We start from the raw sequence: 24713 nt of genomic DNA, 5'->3' as shown, positions 1-24713 counted from the left end.
AGTCCAGAACTAGAGGGCATAGGTTTAGGGTGAGAGGGGAAAGATGTAAAAGAGACCTAAGGGGCAACTTTTTCGCGCAGAACGTGGTACGTGTATGGAATGAGCTGCCAGAGGAAGTGGTGGAGGCTGGTACAAATGCAACATTTAGGTTTAGGGTGAGAGGGGAAAGATGTAAAAGAGACCTAAGGGGCAACTTTTTCGCGCAGAAGGTGGTACGTGTATGGAATGAGCTGCCAGAGGAAGTGGTGGAGGCTGGTACAAATGCAACATTTAAGAGGCATTTGGATGGGAAAATGAATAGGAAGGGTTTGGAGGGATATGGGCCGGGTGCTGGCAGGTGGGATTAGATTGGGTTGGGATAACTGGTCAGCATGGATAGGTTGGATCAAAGGGTCTATTTCCATGCTGTACATCTCTATGATTCTCTCTATAATTTAGATCCATTATAATCAGGACAGAGCAAGTTATAATGAGGAAAAAAGAGATAGCAAACCAACTAAATATATATTTTGGTTTTGTCTTCACAAAGGAGAACGCAAATCACGTCTCAAGCATGTTTAGGATCACAGAGTCTAATAAATGGAAAATCTAAGAGATATCAGTATTAATAGGAAAATAGTGTTGGGAAAATTGATGAGATTAAAGGCCAGGTAGTCTAAGGAAGTGGGCCTAAACATAATGGATGCTTTAGTGGTCAGCTTTCAAAATTCTACAGACTCTCGAACACTGAGAAAGCTGATAGCATTAGGCAGAATCAACATGGATTAATGAAAGGGAAATCATAATTGACAAATCTACTGGAACCTTTTGAGGATGTAACTAGTGGAGTTGATGGTAGCGAGATGGTGCATGTGGATTATTTAGACTTTAAGAATTTGGTAAGATCTTGTAAAGGAGATTTACATGTAAGGTTAAAGTGCATGCGATTGGGAGTACTGTATATGGATAGGAAACTAGTTGTCATATAGAAAACTGAGCAATGGTACTGAATATTACTGAAGACTTGTGCTCCATAACTTTTCACACCCCAGCGAAGCTGTTCCAGTACAGTTACAACACTGGCATCTTCCCGATAATGTGGAAAATGAGATGTGTTGCAAGATTGCAGCAGAGTAGGATGCTCCAGATGGAGCTTGTCCGCTCTGCCCGTGCTGCTTCTTTTCTTCTTTCTCTTCTCTTTTACTTCCTCAGAGTATTTTCTTCTTCCTCTTTTTTTTTCTCTCCCTTTGAGTCTGGCCTCCAGCAGCAACTCCCAGCCTGGAGTTGCAGCCTCCCATAGCTACCTCCCGACCTGGTGCAGCAGCCTCTCAGCGTGGCATGTCGGCAGCACTGTGTGGAGCCAGGGCCCAGTGCAGTTTGGAAGCTGAATGCCAGCGTGATCTGCTGAACTATTTTCTGTAATGCTGGACATTTTATTTCTGTAACAAATCTTGTAATAAAAGAACCTGTGCCTAGATATTTTTGTACCTAGGTTGGCACTGCAATTGGCGATGGATAAACGTTTCACTACGACTCGTTGAGTATGTGTGACAACAAAGGCTACTGTATTTTAAATTGCCCAAGTGTATATTCTATACACAAAATGCAGGATTAATCCAACCTGGCTAATTGCTGTCCCACCCGTCTACTCCCAGTCATCAATAAAGTGATGCAAGATGTCGTCAACAGTGCTATCAAGCAACATTGGCTTTGCAATAATCTGGTGCATGATGCCCTATTGGGTTCTGCCAGGACCATTCAGCTCTTGACTGCATTACCGTTTTGGTTCAAACATGGACAGAAGAGCTGAATTCCAGAGGTGAGGTGAGACTAACAGCCCTTGATAACAAGGCTGCATTTAACTGAGTGTGGCATTGAGGAACCTTAGCAAAACTGGAATCAATGGATAAACTCAAAGGGGGAAAACTCCACTTGGAGTCATACCTGGCACAGAGCAAGATGGTTGTGGGTGTTAGAGATCAGTCCTCTCAGCTCCAGGACATCTCTGAAGGAGTTCCTCGGGGTAGTGTCCTCAGCCCAGCCATTTTAATCTGCTTCATCAATGACCTTCCCTCCATGAAAATGTCAGAAGTGGAGATGTTCACCAATGATTGGACAATAAAAATCAAAAGAACTGTGAATCAGAAACAAAAACAGAAGTTGCTGGAAAAGCTGAGCAGGTCCAGAAGCACCTGTAAAGAGAAATCAGAGTTAACGTTTCAGGCTCAGTTCTGAGGAAGGATCACCAGACCCAAAACATTAACTCTGTGCAATCATTGAAGAGAAATCAATGTTCAGTACCACTTGCGACTGAAGCAGCCAATATTCAAATGGAACAAGATGTGGACAATATCCAGGCTTGGGACTGACAAGTGGCAAGTAGGCTTCTTGCCAGACAAATGCTAGGCAATAACCACTTCCATAAAATACTATCTCACCACCATACCTTGACATTCAATTTTATTACCATCACTAAATCCCCCATTATCAACATCTTAATGATTCCCATTGATTGGACTTGGAGATATATCGCCATTTCTTCACTGTCACTGGGTCAAAATCCTGGAATGCCCTTTCTCGGATCAACGTACAGTGCATGGACTGCACCTGTTCAAGAAGGCAGTTCACCACCATCTTCACAAGGGCAACTAGGGATGGGCAATAAATGCTGATCAGCCATTGTCTCATTAAGTAAAAATAAACGGTCATCTTCCGAGATGCAGCCAGTGACTAGTGGGCATCACAGGGTTCAGTGCTTGAACCTTAGCTATTATTATATATTAATACAATTTATATTAATGATTTACATAAGGGAGCTAAATGTTATAGTTCCTGATTTGCAGATGAGACAAATCTCTGTAGGAGAGTGAATTGTGAGGAGAATGCAGAGGTGTTTCAGTGTTATTTAGACAAGTTGATTGAATGGGCAAATGCATGGCAGATGAAGTATAACGTGAATAAATGTGAAGTTATCCACTTTGGTTACAAAAAAGGAAAATAGATTGTTATCTGAATGGCTATAAATTGAGAAAGGAGAATGTACAGTGAGGCCTTGGTGTCCTTGTACTCCAGTCATTGAAAGTAAGCACACAGGTACATCAGATGGTGAAGACAGCAAAACTTATGTTGGCCTTCATTGCGAGAGAACCCAAGCAGGTTTGTCTTGCTAGAATTGTACAGAGCCTTGGTGACACCATGCCTGATTATGTGTGTAGTTTTGGTCTCCTTATCAAAGGAAAAATGTTCTGGTTACAGTGAGAATGCAACAAAGGTTTACTAGACTGATTTCTGATATGACAGGACTGACAAATGAAGAGTGACTGGATCGGTTAGGACAATATTTATTGGAGTTTAGAAGAATGAGAGGGACTATCATAAAAGCCTATAAAATTCTAACAGGACAAGACAGCTTAAATGCAGGAAAGGTGTGCCTGAACACCAGAGAATCCAGAACCAGGGGTCACAGTCTAGGGATTGTTGGTAAGCCATTTAGGACTGGGATGAAGAAAAATTTCTTTATCCATTGAATGATGAGCCTAGAGAAAGTGGCTGAGACCCAAATATTGAATGCTTTCAAGAAGGACTTGGATGCATTTCTTTCTTAAGTGTCACGGTTTGGGGAGAAACGAGAAACTGAGTTGAATAATCATTTTTAATGCCTTACTCCTATTTTCTCTGCTTATTAAGACATCGTTACAGTTTTTAACTAAATAAATATACCAGCCAAAATATACACGGCGAGACCTCAAAACACTCAAATGAATAAATGGCCATTTTATCCATTTTCGGTGGCGTTTGTTGAAGCAGAAACATTGGCTAGGATATCCTGTTCTGCCTTCAGTTTTAACAAAAAAAATCGTCAAGTATTGCACAGAAATAAGAAGAGATTATTGAAAGTTTTTTTTCCCCGGGGCTCTTGTGACCCAGAATAATGTCCCTACCTCTGGACCAGGAGACATGGGTTCAAGTCTCATCTGCTGCAAGAGATCAGTTGTGACATCTCTGAACAGGTTGATATAGAATATATTTAAACTAGTCAGCAAATTCCAGCCACCCTCTGGAAATCCTTTTCCTCATGTCTCTTCCAATTGTTCTACCAATCACCATAAATGTGTGTCCACTCATAAGCCAACGTCTCTGTTAAGGGAAACAGATCTTCCCTGTCCCCTCTATCTCAGCCCCTCATTATTTTGTACAAATCAATTAAGTAACTCATCAGCCTCCTGTGCTCTAAGGAAACCAATTCAAGCCTCTTCAACCTTTCCCCATACCTACTATGTTCAATCTCTGGTAACGTTCTTGTTTGTCTTTTTTTTATTCTGCGCAATGTTCGTATGAAAATCATATCGCCAGGAATATTGACTTGCTTTTCCTGACTTCTTTCAACCAGAATGAGACATAAAACATTCAATCCAATGGCAGAAAAATGAAACCCTTTGTGATGCAGAGATATGTGACAAGGCAGACCAAAATTGACTCAGTGACAAGAAATAAAGGGCAATGTCGATGGATGTTTCTGTGATTGGAAAGTGATTTCCAGAGGGCTCAGTGTTGGGTCTCTTGCTGGTTGTGGTGTATGTTAATGACTTAGACTTAAGTGTGGGAAGTTTGCAGATGGTCAAAATATGGCCATATAATTGATGGTGAAGACAGTGGCTATTAACTGCAGGTAGATTTCAATGATTTGTTTGAGGGGATGGATAAGTGGCACATGTTATTGGGGAGATGAAACAAATTTAGTGAGTACATGACAACCGGGAGGGTTTGAGAGCGGCAGAGGAAAGAAATACCTCAGAATACATGTCCAGAGCTCCTGAATTTGACATAACAGTTAGACAAGGTGAAAAAGGAGGTAAATAGGATACTTTTCTTTATTCAATGAGATTTTGAATACCAATGATGTGGAGGTGACTGTGTTGGACTGGGGTGAACAAAGTTAAAACAACACCAGGTTATAGCCCAACAAGTTTATTTGGAAGTACAAGCTTTCAGAGTGCTGCTTCTTCGTCAGCTAGCCAGTGGGGCAGGAACAAGGGATACAGATTTCTAGTTAAAAAATCAAAGTGTCACACAACTGATGTGATGCATTGAACAAACCTAGATTGCTGTTAAGTCTTTAATCATTTAGAATGAGTTGCAGGTTTTGATTCATTAATGTGTAAACCCCAGAATTCCTTTCAAGTCATATTCCCAAGATAACTTAAGATTTTATTAAAAAGGTAACATTTCAGCTCAGATGCATTAAAGGTGTGAGGTTAGAGTCTGTCTATATTCCAGCCTTGAGTCAGACTGGTTCGATTGTCAAAGTAGGAATTTATAAAATTTCACCTGGACTGACTGCCTACAGATTGTGTACTTTTTGAACAAAATAGAATGTATCTGCAAATACAAATCTACCCCATAGACGTGTGTGTGTGTGTGAGGGGAAGAGAGAGTGAGTGTGTGTGTGCGTGTGATGGAGTATGTGCCTGTGAGAGGGATTGTGCGTGAGTCTGGTGGTGTGTGTCTGAGAGACAGCATGTGTATGAGAGAGTGTCTGTGTGTGTGTGTGAGAGTGTATTGTGCAGTGGGGTCACCTGTAGTATGACATGAACCCAAGATCCTGGTTGAGGCAATCCTCATGGGTACCAAACATGGCTATTAGCCTCTGCTTGGCAACTCTGTGTTGTTGCATATGCTGAAGTCCGCCTTGGAGAACGGTCACCTGAAGATCTGAGGCCAAATATCTTTGACTGCTGAAGTGACCCCCGACTGGGAGGGAACATTCCTGTCTGGCGATTGTTGTGTGGTGAACAATCATCCGTTGTCATCGCATCTGCTAGGTCTTGCCAATGTACCATACCTCAGCGCATCCTTGCATGCAGCATTTTAGATAGACAACATTGGCCAAGTCACATAAGTATCTGCCATAAATGTGGTGGTTGGTGTCCCTACATGTAATGGTAGTGTCCATGTAAACATTCTAACATGTCTTGCAGTGGTTGTCACGATGGAGTTGTATGGTGTTGTGTTCAATGTTGTCCTGAAGGCTGGGCAGTTTGCTGCAAAAAATGGTCTGTTTAAGGTTGGCAGTTGTTTAAAGGCGAGAAGTGGAGGCGTAGGGAAGATCTTGGTGAGGTGCTCATCCTCATCAATAATGTTTTGCAGGCTGCAAAGAATGTGGCATAGTTTCTCAGCTCCTGGGAAGTACTGGACAATGAATGGTACCCTATGGGTCATATCTCGTGTCTGTCTCCTGAGAAGGTCATTGTGGCACATTGGAACCAGCGATCAATGAGTTAGGCATCGTATCCTGTTCTTATGAGGGCGCCCTTCAGCACCTTCAGGTGTCTGTCACCTTCCTCCTCATCTGAACAGGTCCTGTGTTTGCATCGGGTTTGTCCATAGGGGATGGCTGTTTTAATATGTTTAGGGTGGAAGCTCAAAGTGCAGCGTCATGAGGTTATTCATGGGCTTGCAGTAGAGTGAGGTACTGAGGTGCCCGTACTTGATGGAGATGAGTGTGTCCATGAATAAGACTGATTCTAAAAAGTAGTCCATGATAAGTCTAATAGTGGGATGAAACGTGTTGATGTCACTGTGTAGTTGTTTCAGTGACTCCTTACCATGGGTCTAGAGGAAGAAAATGTCGTCAATTATCTGGTGTATAGTGTTTGTTGGAGGTCCTGTGCAGCACAGACGACTTGTTCGAACTTGTGCATGAAAATATTGGCATATTGAGGTGTAAATTTGATCCCCATGGCTATTCCGTGTGTCTGGATGAAGAACTGGTTGTCGAATGTGAAGATATTGTGGTTGAGAATGAAGCATATCAGTTGTAGGATTGGTGCCTGGAGATTGGCAGTTATTGGTATTGAGTGCTGAAGCTGTTGCAAGAATGCAGTCATTGTGGGGGATGCTGGTGTTGAGTGCCGAAACGTCCATTGTGATAACGAATAACTCTGGTTCGACTGGTCCATAGGTGTTCAGGTTCTGTAAGAAATCGTGATGGATGCTGAGGGTCCCCTGTACAATAGGTTTCAAAATGCCCTCGACACAGCCAGAGAGGTTCTCACACAGGGTCCCATTACCTGAAACGGTGGGACGTCCAGGTGTGTTGGCTTTGTGTTTCTTGAGAAAATAGTAGAAGTTCCATACACAAGAGATACGTGGGATGACAGTGCATAGGATACCTTAAAGGACTGGGTCAAAAGTCCTGATCAATGTTTTTGGTTCACTGCTGTGTTCTTTGGTCGGATTAGCCGGTAGTTGCCTATAGTGTTCCTGGTTGTTCAGTTGTTGGTACACTTCCTTGAAGTGGTCAGTTCTATTCTGAATGACGATGGTTCCTCCTTTGTCTGCTGGTTTGATGACAATATTGCGATTGGTTTTGAGAGCATGGATGACGTTGCATTGTGATCAGGTGACATTTTGCTCTACCTTGTGGGTGTGACTGATGAATCTGGCATTGACACATTTCCTGACGTTTTTAGCATACATGTCAAGCCTGGGGCAGCAGCCCTGCAGAGGGGACCAAATTGACTCCTCCCTTGGTTGTTCCATTACGGATCTTTGTGATGACTGTTCTAGTTCGTCAGTTGTCTCATTGGGCTAGTTGCTGACATCTTGAAAGAATTCCTGGAGTCTCATTTGTCTGATGAATTCCTCCGTGTCTGCCACAAGACCAATGGGGGAGATTTTGATGGTGGGGCAGAAACTGAGCCCTCAACTGAGAATTTCTATCTCTTCCAGTTGAAGGGTCTGGTCTGATAAGTTGACAATCAATTTCCCCTTGGGAGGCTTGGCTACTGCTGGTGGTGATGCCAAATTCCTCCAGTTTCTTCTTCTTGCTGTGCATTTAGGTGTAGTTCCATCGCCTCATCCACTTTGCAGTGTCTCGTAACTGTAGTGCTGTATCTTGAGTGCATGCTGAGAATATGGACTCTATCTCAATTTCATGGTAATGGCACCTGCTATAGAGTTGGTGCACGAGATGATAAAGGAGTTTGTGAGAGGTATGACTGTTACCTGTGAACTAAACTCATTGATGAAGACTTTTAATCCAGTCCTTCAGAGTACCCTATACACTCTCATCCCACATACTTCTCGTGTAGGGGGATTCTTGCCTTCTGAAGAAACACAACTTCTTTGGCTGTGTCAAGGGCAGGATCTGTTCAGATGAGGAGGAACGTGACAGACACCTGAAGGTGCTGAAAGTTGCCCTCATAAGAACAGGATATGATGCCTAATTCATCGATCGCCAGTTTCAATGTGCCACAATGAGAAACCGTAATGTCAGGAGACAGACACAGGATACGACCGATAGGGTATCCTTCATTGTCCAGTACTTCCCAGGAGCTGGGAAACTATGCCACATTCTTTGCAGCCTGCAACTAATTATCGATAAGGATGAGCACCTCACCAAGATCTTCCCTACGCCTCCACTTCTCGCCTTTAAACAAACACCAAACCTTAAACAGAACATTGTTTGCAGCAAACAGCCCAACCTTCAGGACAACATCGAACACAACACCAGCAACCCCATCATGGCAACCATCTGCAAGACGTGTCGAGAGTGTTGACATGCGTACTGCCACATGCGCGGCAGGTACTCATGTGACTTGGCCAATGTTGTCTATCTCAAACTCTGCAGGGAAAAACGCCCTGAGGCATGATACATTGGCGAGACCTAGCAAATGCTATGACAACAGATGAATGTACACTGCGCAGCAATTGCCAGAAAGGGATGTTCCCTCCCAGTCAGGGAACACTTCAGTGGTCAAGGACATTCAGCCTTAGATCTTCAGGTGACCGTCCTCCAAAGCAGACTTGGGGATACAGAGACGCTAAACAGAGGTTGATGGCCAAGTTTGGTACCCATAAGGTGGCGTCAACTGAGATCTTGGGTTCATGTCACACTAAAGATGACCCCACTATACTATACACACTCTCACACACAAGCACACATTCTTCCACAAGATCACACACACACACACGCAGACCCTCTCTCATACACATGCTCTCTCAGATACACACACACACACACTCATTCACGTGCACATCCTCTCACAGGCATATAATCCGTCACGTTCACACACATACATACTGTCTCTCCCACACATACAAACACACACATACTCCTCTCTCTCCCTTACACGTGCGTGCGCGCACATACATATGTCTATGGGGTATATTTGCATTTGCAGGTTTGTATTTGCAGATACATTTTATTTTGTTCAAAAAGCATACAATCTGTAGGCCGTCAGTGACATTTTGTAAATTCCTACTTTGGAAATAGAACCAATCTGACTCAAGGTTAGAATACAGACAGAGTCTAACCTCACACCTTTAATGCATTGTCTGAGCTGAGATGTTACCTTTTTTTTTTGATAAAACCTTAAGTTATCTCAGGAATGTTTCTTGAAACAAATTCTGGGAGTTACATATTAATGAATCGAAACCTGCAACCCATTCTAAGTGAATAAAGACTTAACAGCAATCTAGGTTTATTCAATACACTGCATCGGTTGTATGACACTTTGATCTTTTATTATAAGTTCTGTGTGCTATGATCCTGCCCTACTAGCTATTTGGTGAAGGATCACTACTCCAAAAGCTTGTACTTTCAAATAAACCTGTTGGACTATAACCTGTGTTGTGTGATTTTCAACTTTGACTACCAAAGCAGAAATGTAATACTGGAACTCTACACAATACTGGTTATGTCTTTGCCGGAGCTTTGCATAGTTCTGGTCACCACACTACAGAAAGAAAATAATTACTTGAGAGAGAGTGCAGAGGAGATTTGCAGAGACATTGCCATGGCTTGAAAATTAAAGCTAGATTGGTGACACAGTAACTCAGTGGCTAGTAGTGTTGCCTCAAAGCACCAGGGATCCAGGTTTGGTTCCACCCTTGGGCAACTGGTCTGTGTGGAGTTTACTAATTCACTCATATGGATTTCTTCTGGGTGCTCCGGTTTCTTTTCACGGTCCAAAGATGTGCAGATTAGGTAGATCGCGCCACACTAAATTGTCTGTAGTGTCCAAGGATATGCAGGCTAGGTGAATTAGCCATGGGAAATGCTGGAGTGCATGATAGGGTAGGGGGTGGTGAGTCAGGGTGGGATGCTGTTTAGAGGGTCGGTGTGAACTCAATGGGCCGAATGGCCTGCTTCCACACTGTAGGGATTCTATGATTCTAGTTTGAATAGGTCATTGTTGTTTCCCTTTGAACAGTGGAGACTGAGGGGTAACATTTAAAGTTCTACACTGTCCTCCTTGCAATACCCTGTACACAATGCTTGCAAGTATTGTCATCCACAAATTTTGAAAGTGTCCCCTGCATACCAAGGTCTAGATCATTTATATATATCAGGAAAAACATATCTATAATATCCACTCCTGGGGAACTCTATGGTAAACTTCCTTCCAGCCAAAAATATCCCAATAACCATTATTCTCTTTTCTATCCCTAAGCCAAATTTCTATCAACATCGCTACTATCCCTTTTATTCCAAGGCCTTTAGCTCTCCTCAAGTCAACTGTGTGGCACAGTATTAATTCCCCTCATCAATTCTCTGAATGATCCCTTCAGAAAATCTCCACCAAGTTAGTTGAAAGTGATTTTCCCTTAACAAATCATGGTGACTCTTCTGAATCAAATCATACTTTTCCACATGACTATTAATTCTATCTTAAATAAATGCTTCTGACTGTGACTACTCTTCGATATACTACATCTTTCCATATTTAATCCCTTGACCGATTATTTATTTTAAAGCCCTCTCTAATTTCTAGTTGCGTAGTTCTCAAGAATTACTGGCCTCAGGACAGTTCAGATGTAGTTCATCCCAATACGCTCCCTGCTTTCCACATGAACTGGACCATCCCCCATATCAGTCTTTGAGCCATATATGTATCTATCTTATTTCATGTACCCTATGCCAATTTGCACGTGGTTCCGATGATAATTCAGATTATAACCTTTGAGGTTCTACTTCTTTAATTTAATGCCTGACTCCCCAATCCATATATGCAGAATCTCTTTCTATGTCCTTGAGAGATATCCTGAACATCTCAACAACATCTGAACTTCTCAACAAATTCTGAACTTTGCTTTTTCCTGCAGAGAACATTGTCAATCCCCTTCACTATAATATCCCTTACTACCACTATGTTCCATGTTACTTCCCTCACTTAAATAGCTTCCTGTACCATGCTGAGGTTGCTCATCCATCCTGCATCCCCCATTCTCAACTAAACAAGCAGAAAGGGCCTCAAATCTACTGGATAATTACAGAGGCTGATACACCTGCAATGTTGCCCTCAGGATTACCTTATCTGCTTCATCCACGGTCACACCCACCTGTTCAGACAACTGACCAAAATCAGGAGACGTGCCTCCTGGTACAAAGAATCCAAGAATTTAAACTCTCATGGCAGTGTATTAGCCTGTCTAAGATGCAGGCAAAACAAATAACCTGCATAGATAATTATGGACCAGGTTAGGTTTCAAGAACTAAATTAACACAAACTCCCCCACTCAATGAAGTGAATATTGCACTCAGTCCCCTCAACTGCAGTAATTTGTATATTTGTAACTGATAATGTGTTATGTAATATTTAACATGGTAACTCTTTAAACTCAGTTTATACACTTAAGTTTCTTTATCTTATCATTTTGGGTACATTGTTCTTAGTACAGAGCTTGATGTTATACATTTTGATAAGATGTATATTTTGTATAGAGCTTGATGTATATTTTGATAAGATAAAATACAAATCCTTTAGGTCTATGAAGTGGAGGAAGAAATGCGACAGCTTCTCCAAGAAACAACAAATGCCAAAAAATCCATGGAGGAAAAGATCCGGAAGCTAACTAGTGCCCTCAATGATATCAAAGAAGAATTGTGACACTAAAATAGACAGGCAAGCAATGATAAAATCCAAGTTGCCAAATTGATATTGTTTTGAAAGTTACTGTCATCTCCATTTGTATGCCTGGATAATGAATCTCCTTTGGCTTATTACCCAATTTGATGTGATGTAGAATACAGATTAGTATGACCCTAAACTCAATCCCTGATTTGTGCTGTCTCTTGTAAGCCAAATAAACATTACAATTAACTTTACAATATATAGGCAGGTGGGTAAATATCTAGTACAAACCCCTTGGAGTATTACAGTACTTCTCTGTTTGAACAATATAGCAGCATGAGCAATGGCTAGAGATTAGGAAAGGAATAAAATTGACAGAAATCAATAGAAAAGTTTAGTTGTTTCTTTAAGTTATGGTTCATCATGATTCCAAGATTCTTTTGTGTCATGGATATACTTTAATGTGAAAATTTTATGCTGCTTAGAGCTTCTTGCTGTCTTCATTAAGCATCAATTTAATTTGATGTCAAAACATGCATCCATATTAATTTTTTTCAATTCACACCATTAGATTTTTACGTAAAAGAAAAATTCAGTCATGCTAACTCACTGGTTAACTGTGTCTAACAATATGATACTGAACCATAAAAAGGTGTAAGACGTTTGACTATCACTGGAGACAAAAATTGATTTGAATGTACATCTACATGAGCATTCATACCTCCTCTTGTAAAGTATGAAAGGGAAGGAGGAAAAGTAAATAGAATATATGTGCCTGGCTGTGCTGTTCATATATAGCATAAATGTTTGGGAGAATATAAAAATATAAATCTGACATTTTTATAAGTTACTTTTACTGGTTAGTTTAACCTTCATAATTACATTTGTAAATATGTGTTAAGTTTTATTTATTAAAAGATGTAAAAATAATATTTTGTACTCAATAAAATTATTAACTTTATCATCTGTTTGTTCATTCCTTTACATTTGTAATGTAATTTTTAAATTATAAGTATTTGATACCTACAAGCTTCCATGTAAAATCTAATTGAGGGAATGGTTGCTTCTAAATTATCATTCTTTTGGTCCAAAGTCACTATTATAGTCTTTCCAAATCCATTGTCATATCAGCATTAAAAAATAAGAAAATAATAAAATAAAAAATAAGAGATCATTTAGTCCTTCTATATTGTTCTCTTTCAATAAGAGCATAGCTGATTTCTACCTTAGTGCCACCTCTAGCACTATTCTCATATCTCTTAATTCTTTCACTATCTTGAGTATACTCAAATGATTGAGAACTTAGATAGATAATTTAAAAGATTCACAACCATTTAAGAAAATCTACCCTTTTCTAAATCCTAACTAGTTGATCCATTATTCTAAAATAGTAATCCTTGTTCGAGACTCTGCACAAGAGGAAACATGTTTCCAGCATTTATACTTTATAACCTTAATATCAAGGGCCTTGTCTTGTCCTGAACCTGTTTAGCAGAGCTCTCTTTCACTTTCATCATTCAAAGCATGCCATTCCCCAGACAAGGTTTGTCACAGAACTTGTCATTGAGTTCTTATGTTTCCAGTACCTTGATTCAAAGGATGTGAGCTGGTAGATCTTACTCGGGCAGGTTACTCAATTTGGGACACATGTAGAATACAGGCAGTAGGTCGATTGAACAAATCATCATAGAGTTGGTGAGTGAGGTGCAGCACAGATGGTTTCAACCAGCTTGTTCATTTTTATGAATTGGTGAATGTGTGGGGGAGTAATCTTTCAACGACCGCAAGCTAGGAGAGAGGTGATGAGTCCAGGAACATATTGTTGTATTTAGTTGAGTGACCACAAGATATGTGAATGAGATGAGCTTTGCCAGATACATGGTACTCTGCTATAGCGTTTGAAAGGTCAAATGCTGAGGTCCCAGATGTTATGACAGCAGTGCTCCAGCAAGTTAGGTTAGCGGATTATTGTTAATTTTGATCTTTGGTATTGTTTTCTGAATATGTTCCCAGAAGTACCATTCATGTTGTGCCCTCTGTCAGTAACCAGGTAACCCCAGAGGAAGCAAATTATTTTGCCAGCAACTGGATTACAAGAGAAAGTTACCGAATTCTCAAAATACCCTCTCGCGAATTCCAGTCACTCTGGAACTGAACATCTCAATACTGAGTAACAATGAATTAAGTTTTCTTAAAGATGTCTTAATTTCTGTATCATTATTTCTCTAATCAAAGATTGGAAACCTTTTGCTTTTGTTATCAAATCATTGAAGCTTGATAAAACTTTATGCACAAGTATGCAATGGTATATTAGGGCCCTCATTGTTTCACCCAGAAGCTAGACACAACTGTATGGTCAGCCTTGATTAACAGTTCAACAGTTACTACTTTGAAATGCAGTAGTAAACAATAGAGTACATTCAGGGTAGACAAATATAGCTCTTTCCTTCTGAAATTCATTTAACTTTCCTTACTTTAATGTATAACAACATATTAATTCTATCTTTCAACATTTTTCCCTCATCATTTTCACAGAATCATAAAGTCTGATGCAGAAACATGCCTTATGGTCATTAATAACTGTCTATATCCTTTTTGTTTTACATTTCAGTGTGTAGTTTTCAATTACTCTTATTTATTATGAGCATTTCAGTCAAACATTGAGATTTCTCTTTGTATCATATACTGTAATCCTCCTAAATTCAGATCTTTCAACTTCTCATAAACTAGTCCAAGATAGATCATCAGTTATAATATTAAGTTCAATATATTGTGAATTGTCTGAAAATCATTTTGTCTCTGATGCTGAGCGGAACTTCCCAATATTGTAGTTGAGAGTGTGGTGCTAGAAAAGCACAGCAGGTCAGGCAGCATCCTAGAAGCAGGAGAATCAACGTTGCGGGCATAAGCCTTTCATCAGGAATGATGGAGGGCTGATGCTGCCTGACCTGCTGTGCTTTTCTAGCCCAAACTCTCGACTCTGATCTCCAGCATCTGCAGTCCTCACTTTCTACTTCCCAATATTGTAGCAGACTGCAACAGTCTGCTGTCAGGTTTGTACAATTGCTGGGTATGACCACATGGTGGTGTTTGAGAACAATTTATACTTTTCAAGCCGAGATCAACAAAATTAAAGGTAAAGTTGCCATGGTCCCAGCAGACCATACGGCTGCTCTCTCTCATTTGAGAGAGACGACTGGTAGTGAGTTTAACCAGAGGATCACCACACCTCAGGTAAGGGCAGGGTTGAGAAGGTGGGACCTTCATGGTAACCTCAGCTTATGCAAGAATTTAATTGGCATGTTATTAGCATCATTCTGCATTGCAAACCAGCCATTAAACCAACTAAACTAACCAATTCCCTCGTCCTCACTCAGAAATGGAGTCACATAAGCACAGAAGGAGAAGTTCTGAATGGCTGGGGTGCTCTACAAGATCAATTTAACTTGTTCCACTCACTGACCCTTTCCCTGTAGCCTGCATTTTTGCTCTTCCATTCAAGTTCCCTTTTGCATGTCACAATTGAATCTGCCACCACTATCTTTTCAAATACAGGTCATTCTGCTATAATACACATTTCATCAACACAAATTCACTGTAATGCAATTGACAATTTGGGGTCATTATTTCTAAAGCATGAAAATTTTAAACATGTGTTGGCAGTAACGCAATTACATCACCAACGCTTTAAACGTTGTTTCTAAAATGAGATTTTTCTATAACACAGGATTGCACAAGAATGCAATATCACGTTATAGAAGAACTGATTGTAGTGTGTCTAAGATCATAAACAAACCCCTGTGTGAAAATGTTTCCTCATTTCAATTTTCATTTTTTTTAATTACAGCAAATCTGTGTGCTCTAGTTTTCGCATCTTCCTCCAAACCAAAAACAATTTTTGAACATGAACACTTTTTTTAAGGTTCCTCTTAATCCTCTCAATTCTTTGTTAAAGGAGAACAATCCCAGTTTCGTCAATCTATCAAAATAGGTAACTGAAGTCCAAGATGATTCACATAAATCTTTTCTGACCTCTTTCAGGCTTCACATTCCCCAAAGTAAAATGTCCAAAATTGGAAATAATGCTCTAGTTGAGGTTGAAACATTGTTTTGGAAAGGTTCATCATGACTTTGTTTTTGTGTTCTGCGGGTGATCTTATACAGAATTATTCCTATCTCTCTGGTTACTTGTCTGGTCTCAGTCGGTCCCAGTATTTTCAAACAGTTTACTGCAGTTAATACTTCTGTTCAATTCAAGTTGTTCCTTCCAGCAATATCACCGCAATTAACAATATTGATATAATTAGCAAGTACTGGTAACCCATGTGGTTTCCACATAACAAACACTACTCTGAAATGTAGGTGAATTTTGACAAGAATGTTCATGTTTTCTTTTAGACCAATATATTGAAGAACCAAAGAACAGGTGATTATGTACTAAGTAAGGAACTGGGAATTGTGTAATCAGTAAGGATTATTGGAGTTTTTTGAGAATATAATTAGTAGAATGTATGAGAAAGAACTGGTGGATGTGGTTTATTTGGATTTTCAGAAAGCTTTTGATAAGGTCCCTCATAAGAGATTAGTGGGTAAAGTTAAAGCACGTAGGATAATGTGTAATATATTGGCATGGATTGAGAATTGGAATAAATGAGTTTTTTTCCCAAATGGCAGGCAGTAACTAGTAGGAATATCAGTGCTTGGGCTTCTGATATTCACAATATCTGTAAATGACCTGGATTTGGAAACCAAATGAAACATTTTCAAATTTGACAGTAACAATAAACTGGGTAGGTTTCAGATTTGAGGAGGATCAAACGAGACTTCAAAGTGATTTAAGCAAGTGAAATATAATGTGGCGAAATGTGAAATGCATTTTGATGTGAAAGGAAGAGTATTAATTAATTGGAGATATACTGTGAAGTGTGGGTGTACAAAGGGGTCTGGGTTCACTGCACAGCAGTCAATGGAAGTAAACAGGCAGATGCAGCAAGAAATTGGAAAGGCAAACGGTACATTGGTCTTCATTGCAAGGTGATTTAAGTTCAGAGGTAGGGATGTCTTACTGCAGTTATACAGGGCCTCAGTGAGACCACACCTGGACTATTATATGTAGTTTTGGATTTCTGCTGAAGCTTTGCCCCTTGCTCTGGCCAATTTATACCTTCCACAATAATAAAGCATTCAGTCAATCAAGGCCCAACCCACAATCTCCCAGCCTGTCAACCATCCAGATGCAGAGTGTAGTCATAGCATGGAATCAAACCAAAAAAAGGAAACAAAATTAGAAATAAATAGGTGCTCATGCTTAATGTTCCTTCATTAGAAAGGAAACCTGAAATAGGGGTCTCCCAGGATTCTGATAGTGCCCTACTTGAGGAATTCTCTCTCCCTTACATCTAACTATTCGTACCCAGCTATGATTTTCAGCAATATTTACACCAACAGAAATAAAACCTCTTAACAAACAATCATAGAAATATACCACACTGATGTAGACTTTTTCTCTCTCATGAGCACGCGCGTACACACACAAGTCCAAAGTGGTCAATTTGTAATTGCGGATATATTGTGCATTTTTTGAACAAAAAATAGTCTGCAGGTAGTCAATACATGTGATATTTTGTAAACTCCATTTTTGAAATAGAACCAGTCTGACTCAAGATTGGGCTACAGACAGACTCTGACCTCACACCTTTAATGCATTGTCTGAGCTGGGATGTCACCTTTTGTTATAAAGCCTTATGTTATCTCAAGAAGGTGCCTTACAGGAAGTTCTGGGATTTACATATTAATGATACCTGCAACCCATTTTAAAAATGAAAGACTTAACAATCCAGGTTTGTTCAATGTATCATTTCAGTGGCAGGACACTGAATTGTTTTTTCATAAATTCTGTGCCTTATGATCTTATTCTCCACAACCAACTGATGAAGGAGCAGCACTCTGAACGCTAGTCCTTCCAAGTAGATCTGTTGGCCTATAACCTGGTGTTGTGATTTTTAACTTTGTCCAGGTGAGGGTGGATTGGCTGAGTTTTGAGAAGATTTGTAGCTCAGGTTGAGGTTTTGGACATAGGTTTGCTCGCTGAGCTGAAAGGTTCATTTCCAGATGTTTTGTTACCTTACTAGGTAACATCTTCAGTGGACCTCATGCAAAGCAATGCTGAAAATTCCTGCTTTCTATTTATACAACACAGTCCGTCAATTTCTCAGCAACAAAGCCAAACAAGCAGACAAAACACAGCCAGAAACCCTAGCCTCTCTCCCCACATCAAAGTCATCTGTGAAATGACTGTCAGACTACTCAGACCCCTTGGCATCATGGTAGCCCACCAACACACTAAAACAGCAGCTAATGAGTTTGAAAGACCCTATACAGACAATGAGCAAAACTAACGTCATTTACAAAATACCGTGCAAGAACTGTAAGCAACAAAGCCAAACAAGCAGACAAAACACATCCAGAAACCCTAGCCTCTCTCCCCACATCAAAGTCATCTGTGAAATGACTGCCAGACTACTCAGACCCCTTGGCATCATGGTAGCCCACAAACCCACCAACACACTAAAGCAGCAGCTAATGAGTTTGAAAGACCCTATACAGACAATGAGCAAAACTAACGTCATTTACAAAATACCGTGCAAGAACTGTAACAAACACTACATTGGACAAACAGGCAGATATCTAGTCACCAGGATACACGAACACCAACAAGCCATAAAAAGACATGACCCTCTCTCACTAGTATCCTCACATACAGACGAAGAAGGACACTAGTTTGACTGACACAATACATCCATCCTAGGACAAGCCAGACAAAGACACACACGAAAATTCCTAGAAGCATGGCATTCCAACCGGAATTCAATTGACAAATACATTGAAATAGACCCCATCTACCACCCCCTGAGAAAAAGAACAGGAAGTGACTTCACCACAGAAAATAATATCACCACAGGAAATGACATCACCAACCTAAAGAAACCCAAACATATAAATAGAAAGCAAGAATTTTTGGCAATGTTTCGCATGAGGTCTACTGAAGATGTTATCTAGTAAGGTAACGAAACGTCTGGAAATGAACCTTTCAGCTCAGTGAGCAAACCTACATCCAGGATCAGTCATGATCAGATTGAAAGCAGAGGACACTGAAAGGGGTGAATGGCCTACTCCTACTCCAAATTTGTATGTTATTATATATCCATTTTAAAATGGCATGCTTCAGTTAAACTGCCTTCCTTCCTCACTTAACCAGTTTCTGTGCATCTTTTGTATAACTGTCTTATGTCAGCATCTGCCAAAGGAAGCCTCACATAACAGCATCACTAAAGGCTAGAGGCCTTGGTTCACCATTCTGCAAATGTATTTCAGTCAGGCTACCTAACCTAAGTCAGTGAAATCTTTCCAAAAGAACGATTGCATCAAGCACACTGAGGGGAAAGCTGAGCTTTAAAAATAATCTAAACATTCCAGTTAACTGCCAGCCAATGTAGTTAACAGTTGCTTTATATTTTTACAAAGGTTCCATCAAAGAATAAACTTGTGGTAACCCAAAAGATGCTGATTTCTTGTCTCAGTTGTCATTTGCGAAAGAATAAGAAAGCCATCGCAATTCTGACCCAATGCAGAATTAAATTGGTTAAAGCCTTAAACAGCTGCACGAGTCAGGAAAGCCTCCAGTACAACCACAAAGCAAGGAAACACCTTTACAGCCACAGAATACAGGTAATGTTTTACACCTGCAAAGTACCAGGAATCCTCTATTACAGCCATGAAGGATGGGAACACCATAACAGTTGCTAAGTAATAGAAGTCCTCCAGTACAGCAGCAAAGCATGTTTTTTTTTTACATGGGTGTTATTTGCTGGCCAGCATTTATTGTCCGCCTCTAATCGCCCTTGAGAAGGTGGAGGTGAGCTGATTTCTTGAACCGCAGCGGTCTATGCACTGAAGGTTAACTCATAGTGCCATTAGGGATGGAATTCCAGGATTTTGACTGAAGAACAGTGAAGGAACAGCGATATATTTCCAAGTTAGGATGGTGCATAGTTTAAAGGGAAACTTGCAGATGGCAGTTTTCTCATGTATCTTCTTCCCTTGTCCTTTTAAATGGAAGTGGTCATGGGTTTTGAAGGTGCTGTCTAAAGATCTTTAGAATGAATGCTTATTGATGTGGTGCCAATCAAACGGGCTGTTTTGTCCAATATGGTGGCAAACTTCTTCAGTGTTTATTGAGCTGCACCCATCCAGGCAAATGGGGAGTATTCCAGCATGCTTCTGATTTATGCCTTGTAGATGGTGACCTGGATTTGGGAGGTCAGGAGGTGAGTTACATGCTATAGTATTCCGAACTTCTGATCTATTGTTGTAACTCCTGTATTTACATGGTGAGTCCAGTTCAATTTCTGGTCAGTGGTAACCCCAGGGATGTGGATAGATGGTAACACCATTGAATGTCATGAGGAAGTGGTTAGATTGTCTCTTACGGGTGATGAGTATAGCCTGGCATTTGTGTGGCATGAATGCTACTTGCCACTTCTCAGCCCAAGTCATAGAGTCATAAAGATGTACAGCATGGAAACAGACCCTTTGGTCCAACTCATCCATGCCATCCAGATATCCTAACCTAATCTAGTCCCATTTCCCAGAACTTGGCCCATGTCCCTCCAAACCCCTCCCATTCATAGTCTGGATATTGTCCTGATATTATTGCATTTGAACATGGACTGCTTCAGTGTCTGAGGAGTCATAAATGGTCCTGAACACTGTACAAACATCAGTGAACATCCCCACTTCTGACCTTATGAGGGAGGGAAGGTCTGAAACAGTTGAAAATTCTGGGCATAGGTCAATACCTCTAGGAACTCCTGCACAGATGTGCTAGAGCTGAAATGACTGACCTCCAACAACCAGAATTAATTTCCTATGTGTCAAGTACTGAGCCTTTCCCCTGATTCCCATTGGCTCCAGTTTTGCTGGACCTCCTTGATGCCTCACTTGTCAAACGCCGCCTGTCATTCTCAACTCATCTCTAGGATCCAGCACTTTTGTTCATGTTTGAACCAAGGCTGTAATGAGATCAGGAGCTGAGTGACCCTGTAGGAACCCAAACTGAGCAGGTTATTGCTGAGCAGGTGCAATTTGATAAGACTGTTGATAATGCCTTCCATCACTTTATTGATGATCGAGAGTAGACAGATGAGGTGATAATTTGTCCTGCTTTTTGTGTACAGGCCATTCCTGGTTAATTTTCAACATTCTCGGCTAGATGGCAGTAACTGCACTGGAACAGCTTGGCTAAGGGAGTAACAAGGTCTGGAGCACAAGTCTCCAGTGCTATTGCTGAAATTTTGCCATGGCCCCTGGATTTTGCAGTATCCTGTAGTTCCAACTAGTTCTTGATATCACTTTGAATGAATCAAATTGGCTGAAGATCAGCATCTGTGGTGCTGGGGACCACTGGAGGATGCTGAGATGGATCATCCATTGGACAATTGTGGCTGAAGATTGCTGTGAATGCTTCAGCCTTATTTTTTACACTGATGTGTTGGGCTCTTCAGTCATTGAGGATGGCGATATTTGCAGAGCTTCCTCTGGTGTAGCAGAACTGAGAGCTCAGATCTGTTGATAGTGCTTGCTGCTTATGCTATTTGACACACATATTGTCTTGTTTGGTAGCTTCACCAGTTTGACACCTCATTTTTAGGTATTCCTTGCTGGTCCTTCTGCACACTTAATTGAACCAAGGTTGATCTGATGACTTGATAGCAATGATTGAAAGAGGGATATGCCAGGCCTTTGGGTTGCAGATTGTGTTGGGAGTAAAATTGTGTTGCTGTTGATGGCCCACAACACCTCATGGATGTCCAGTTGCTCGATCTCTTTGAAGACTATCCTATTTAGCACAATGATAATGCCACACAACACGATGGAGGTTATTCTGAATGTGAAGGTGGACTTCGTCTCCACAGGACTGTGCAGTGGTCACTCTTACCGAGACTGTCACGGACGGATGTATCTGCAGCTGGCAGATTGTGAAGAATGAGGTCAAGTATGTTTTTCCCTTTTGTTGGTTCCCTCACCACCTACTGCAGGTCAGCAGTTATGTCCTTTCAACATGGCTCAATCATTAGTGCTGCTATCGAGCCACTCATGGTGGTGGAAATTGAAATCCTCCATCCAGAGAACATATTTCTTCCTTGCCACCCTTGGTGATTTCTCCAGGTGTTTTCAACATGGAGGAGTACTGATTCATCAGCCGAGGGAAGACAGTATATGTCATCAGCAGGAGATTTCATTGTCCACATTTAACAATGCCATGAGACATTATTATGTCTGGAGTCAATGTTGAAGACTCCCTGCTGACCTTGTATTGCTGTGCCACCACCTCGACTGGGCCTGTCCTGCTGGTTGGACAGGACATATCCAGGGATGGTGATGGAGGTATCTGGGACATTGTCTGCAAGGTATGATTCCTGCAAAGCGAGCTGTCATTACTACAGAATAAAAATCTTTAAAGAAGACAAAATAGCTCTTTACATTAGAAAGCTATGACATCAGAAATAGTTTTGCTAAGAAGATGTAATTTCAGAGGTGGGCCACACAGAATACAAAATTGGACATCCTGAAGAAAACAATTATTGCGGTATTGAAAAGCTTCTAATCTGGGTAGAAAGACAGAAGATAAACCAGTAAATACACTCCTGTACATAATTAGGAGCATAGCAGATAATGTTGTTGCTCACTGGTCATGTCATTTGTTAATAAAACATGAGATAAATTTGACAAAGCCTTTACAATTCAGTCAACCACAGAACTGATAAAATTCCTAAGGGCAAGGTTAAACAAAATGGTGCTATATCCATGTGACTCTATGAATACTTCCATTAGTGATCTCTACAGGCTATTAGAGAGATGCAACATGGTGACTTAATTTCAGAATTCATAAAAGACCAAATTCTTTGTCAGGCTTATTAGAGTTCAAAGAAGACTTAAAAATAGAGAAATTCACATGATGAATGTAGCAGATGTCTAGAAGCAAAATTGATAGATCCTCAGAGGGGAAGATAAAAGTTGGCACATCTGATCCAAAGAATCTATTAAATTTATTCAGGTACAAAGCACCAAAAGACAATTTATGCCAATGCAGTGAGTAGGACATACCCTGGACACTAAATACCCATGCCAATTCTGTGGAACAAAATAACTTCAGATGAGTGATTACCACCCAGCTTTTAAAATCAAATGTTTTCTGTGGCTGTGCTGGTACACAGCCATAGAAAAGACCAAAGAATAACTCACATGAAGAAATGAACGAAGTAAAACACTTTGCAGTAGAGGATAAACAAAACTTCCTAGAGAAAATCAATGGAATGTTGTTTTTTGTCAATGGAAATCTTACTAATTTTAATTTGGAACACGGGAGCTATGTCATAATATTATCAGATAGTAAGCCTCAATTTACCAAATACTACTTAAAATTGTAAGAATATCAAATACATGGTCCAACTGACATTGCACTTAACAGTAAAGAGTCAAAAAGTGTGGTGCTGAAAAATCACAGCAGGTCAGGCAGCATCTGAGGAGCAGAAGAATCTTGAAGGCTGCCTGATCTGCTGTGTTTTTCCAGCACCACACTTTTTAACTCTGGCTCTCCAGAATTTGCAATCCTCACTTTCTCTCACTTAACATTAAAGGTATGCTACAAGCAAAATAGGCTTTACCAAATACTAGAAACCTAGGTGGATATCACAACCAATAATTTTCACTCTTGAGTAGAATGACATATAATTTCATTCAAAAGGTGGAAGAGTTAAACATAAAATGGTCAAGGAAAAGCTGGTAGAAATTTTTCTGGGTTCCATTAGCTCATCGTAGTACCGAAATAGAAAAGCAGACTCTCCTGGTATTATCTATTTATACAAAAAATAAAACTCATAAATAATATGAAAAGCTGAGACTGTAACAGTTCCACTGAAATGTTTCCAATGCTTTCAAAACAGAAGAGACTTCATATTCCAAGTGGGAGCAAAGTTCAAGAAGTGCAAGCAATGAAGCAGCAACTGAATTGCTTACACCTTTTGTGAATATGTGCAATGAGAAAGAGAGACAATGGAAGCATCTATAACCGAAGTGGATAGCTATGTAATCCTATTTAAAGTCTGCTATTAGGGGCTGAGGTTATTCGGAAGGGACAAGGTTAAGTGTAATGACCTCACCTTCTATAGGAGAATCACCAACAATAATGAAGGGTATAACATCAAGCAGGAATGAATCTCCAGTTACCACATTTGAAGAAGTGATCAAGCTGGTTTTACCAATAATTCAATCACTGAGGGAGAAAGCCCAAAATATTAAACAATTTGAAGCAATATGCTGACCTACTTCAGCAAAGAATTCCAAGTAGAATCAGATTCACTGAAAGAACTGCGAAAGCTGGAAATCAGAGACAAGAACAGAAATTACTAGAAAAGCTTAGTAGGTCTGGCAACATCTGTGGAGAGAAATCAAAGTTAATGTTTTGGGTCCAGTGACCCTGCCTTAGAGCTGATGGTAGCTAGAAAAATGTTTTTTTGTGTATAAGATAGGGTGTGGGGAGGAGGCAAGGAGTAAACAATAGGTAGGGAGAGGGCTCAAAGGGAGAGAAGGACAGTTGAACTGACAAAGGAGTGGATAACAATTAGGCGAAGAGGATGAATAGCCATTAATGAGGAATGTTAGTGGATAACAATGGATTGCATGTAATAGCAGACTACGCGATAACAAGGCCTGGAGTGTAGGGTTGGGGTGAGGACATAGGAGAAACACAAGCCCTAAAGTTGTTGACTTGATTTGGAATCCAGAAGACTATAGAGTGCCCAAGTGGAATATGAG

The 24713-nt window shown here is 40.4% G+C and overlaps 1 protein-coding gene across 2 annotated transcripts in view; it reads left to right on the top strand.

Moving 5' to 3' along the window:
* The window catches only part of lrrcc1 (leucine rich repeat and coiled-coil centrosomal protein 1), a 196018-nt gene extending 183330 nt beyond the window's left edge, over positions 1–12688 (top strand). For both annotated transcript variants that reach the window (XM_043688159.1, XM_043688160.1), the window contains one exon: positions 11751–12688. In XM_043688159.1, the coding sequence (XP_043544094.1) occupies positions 11751–11873 (123 nt within the window). In that variant the 3' untranslated portion in view covers positions 11874–12688. The remainder of the gene's footprint in view (positions 1–11750) is intronic.
* The last annotated feature ends 12025 nt before the right edge of the window (positions 12689–24713 follow it).

Source organism: Chiloscyllium plagiosum, chromosome 4 (assembly GCF_004010195.1).
Source record: "Chiloscyllium plagiosum isolate BGI_BamShark_2017 chromosome 4, ASM401019v2, whole genome shotgun sequence".
NCBI lineage: Eukaryota > Metazoa > Chordata > Chondrichthyes > Orectolobiformes > Hemiscylliidae > Chiloscyllium > Chiloscyllium plagiosum.
This window is presented reverse-complemented; position numbering and strand designations above follow the sequence as displayed.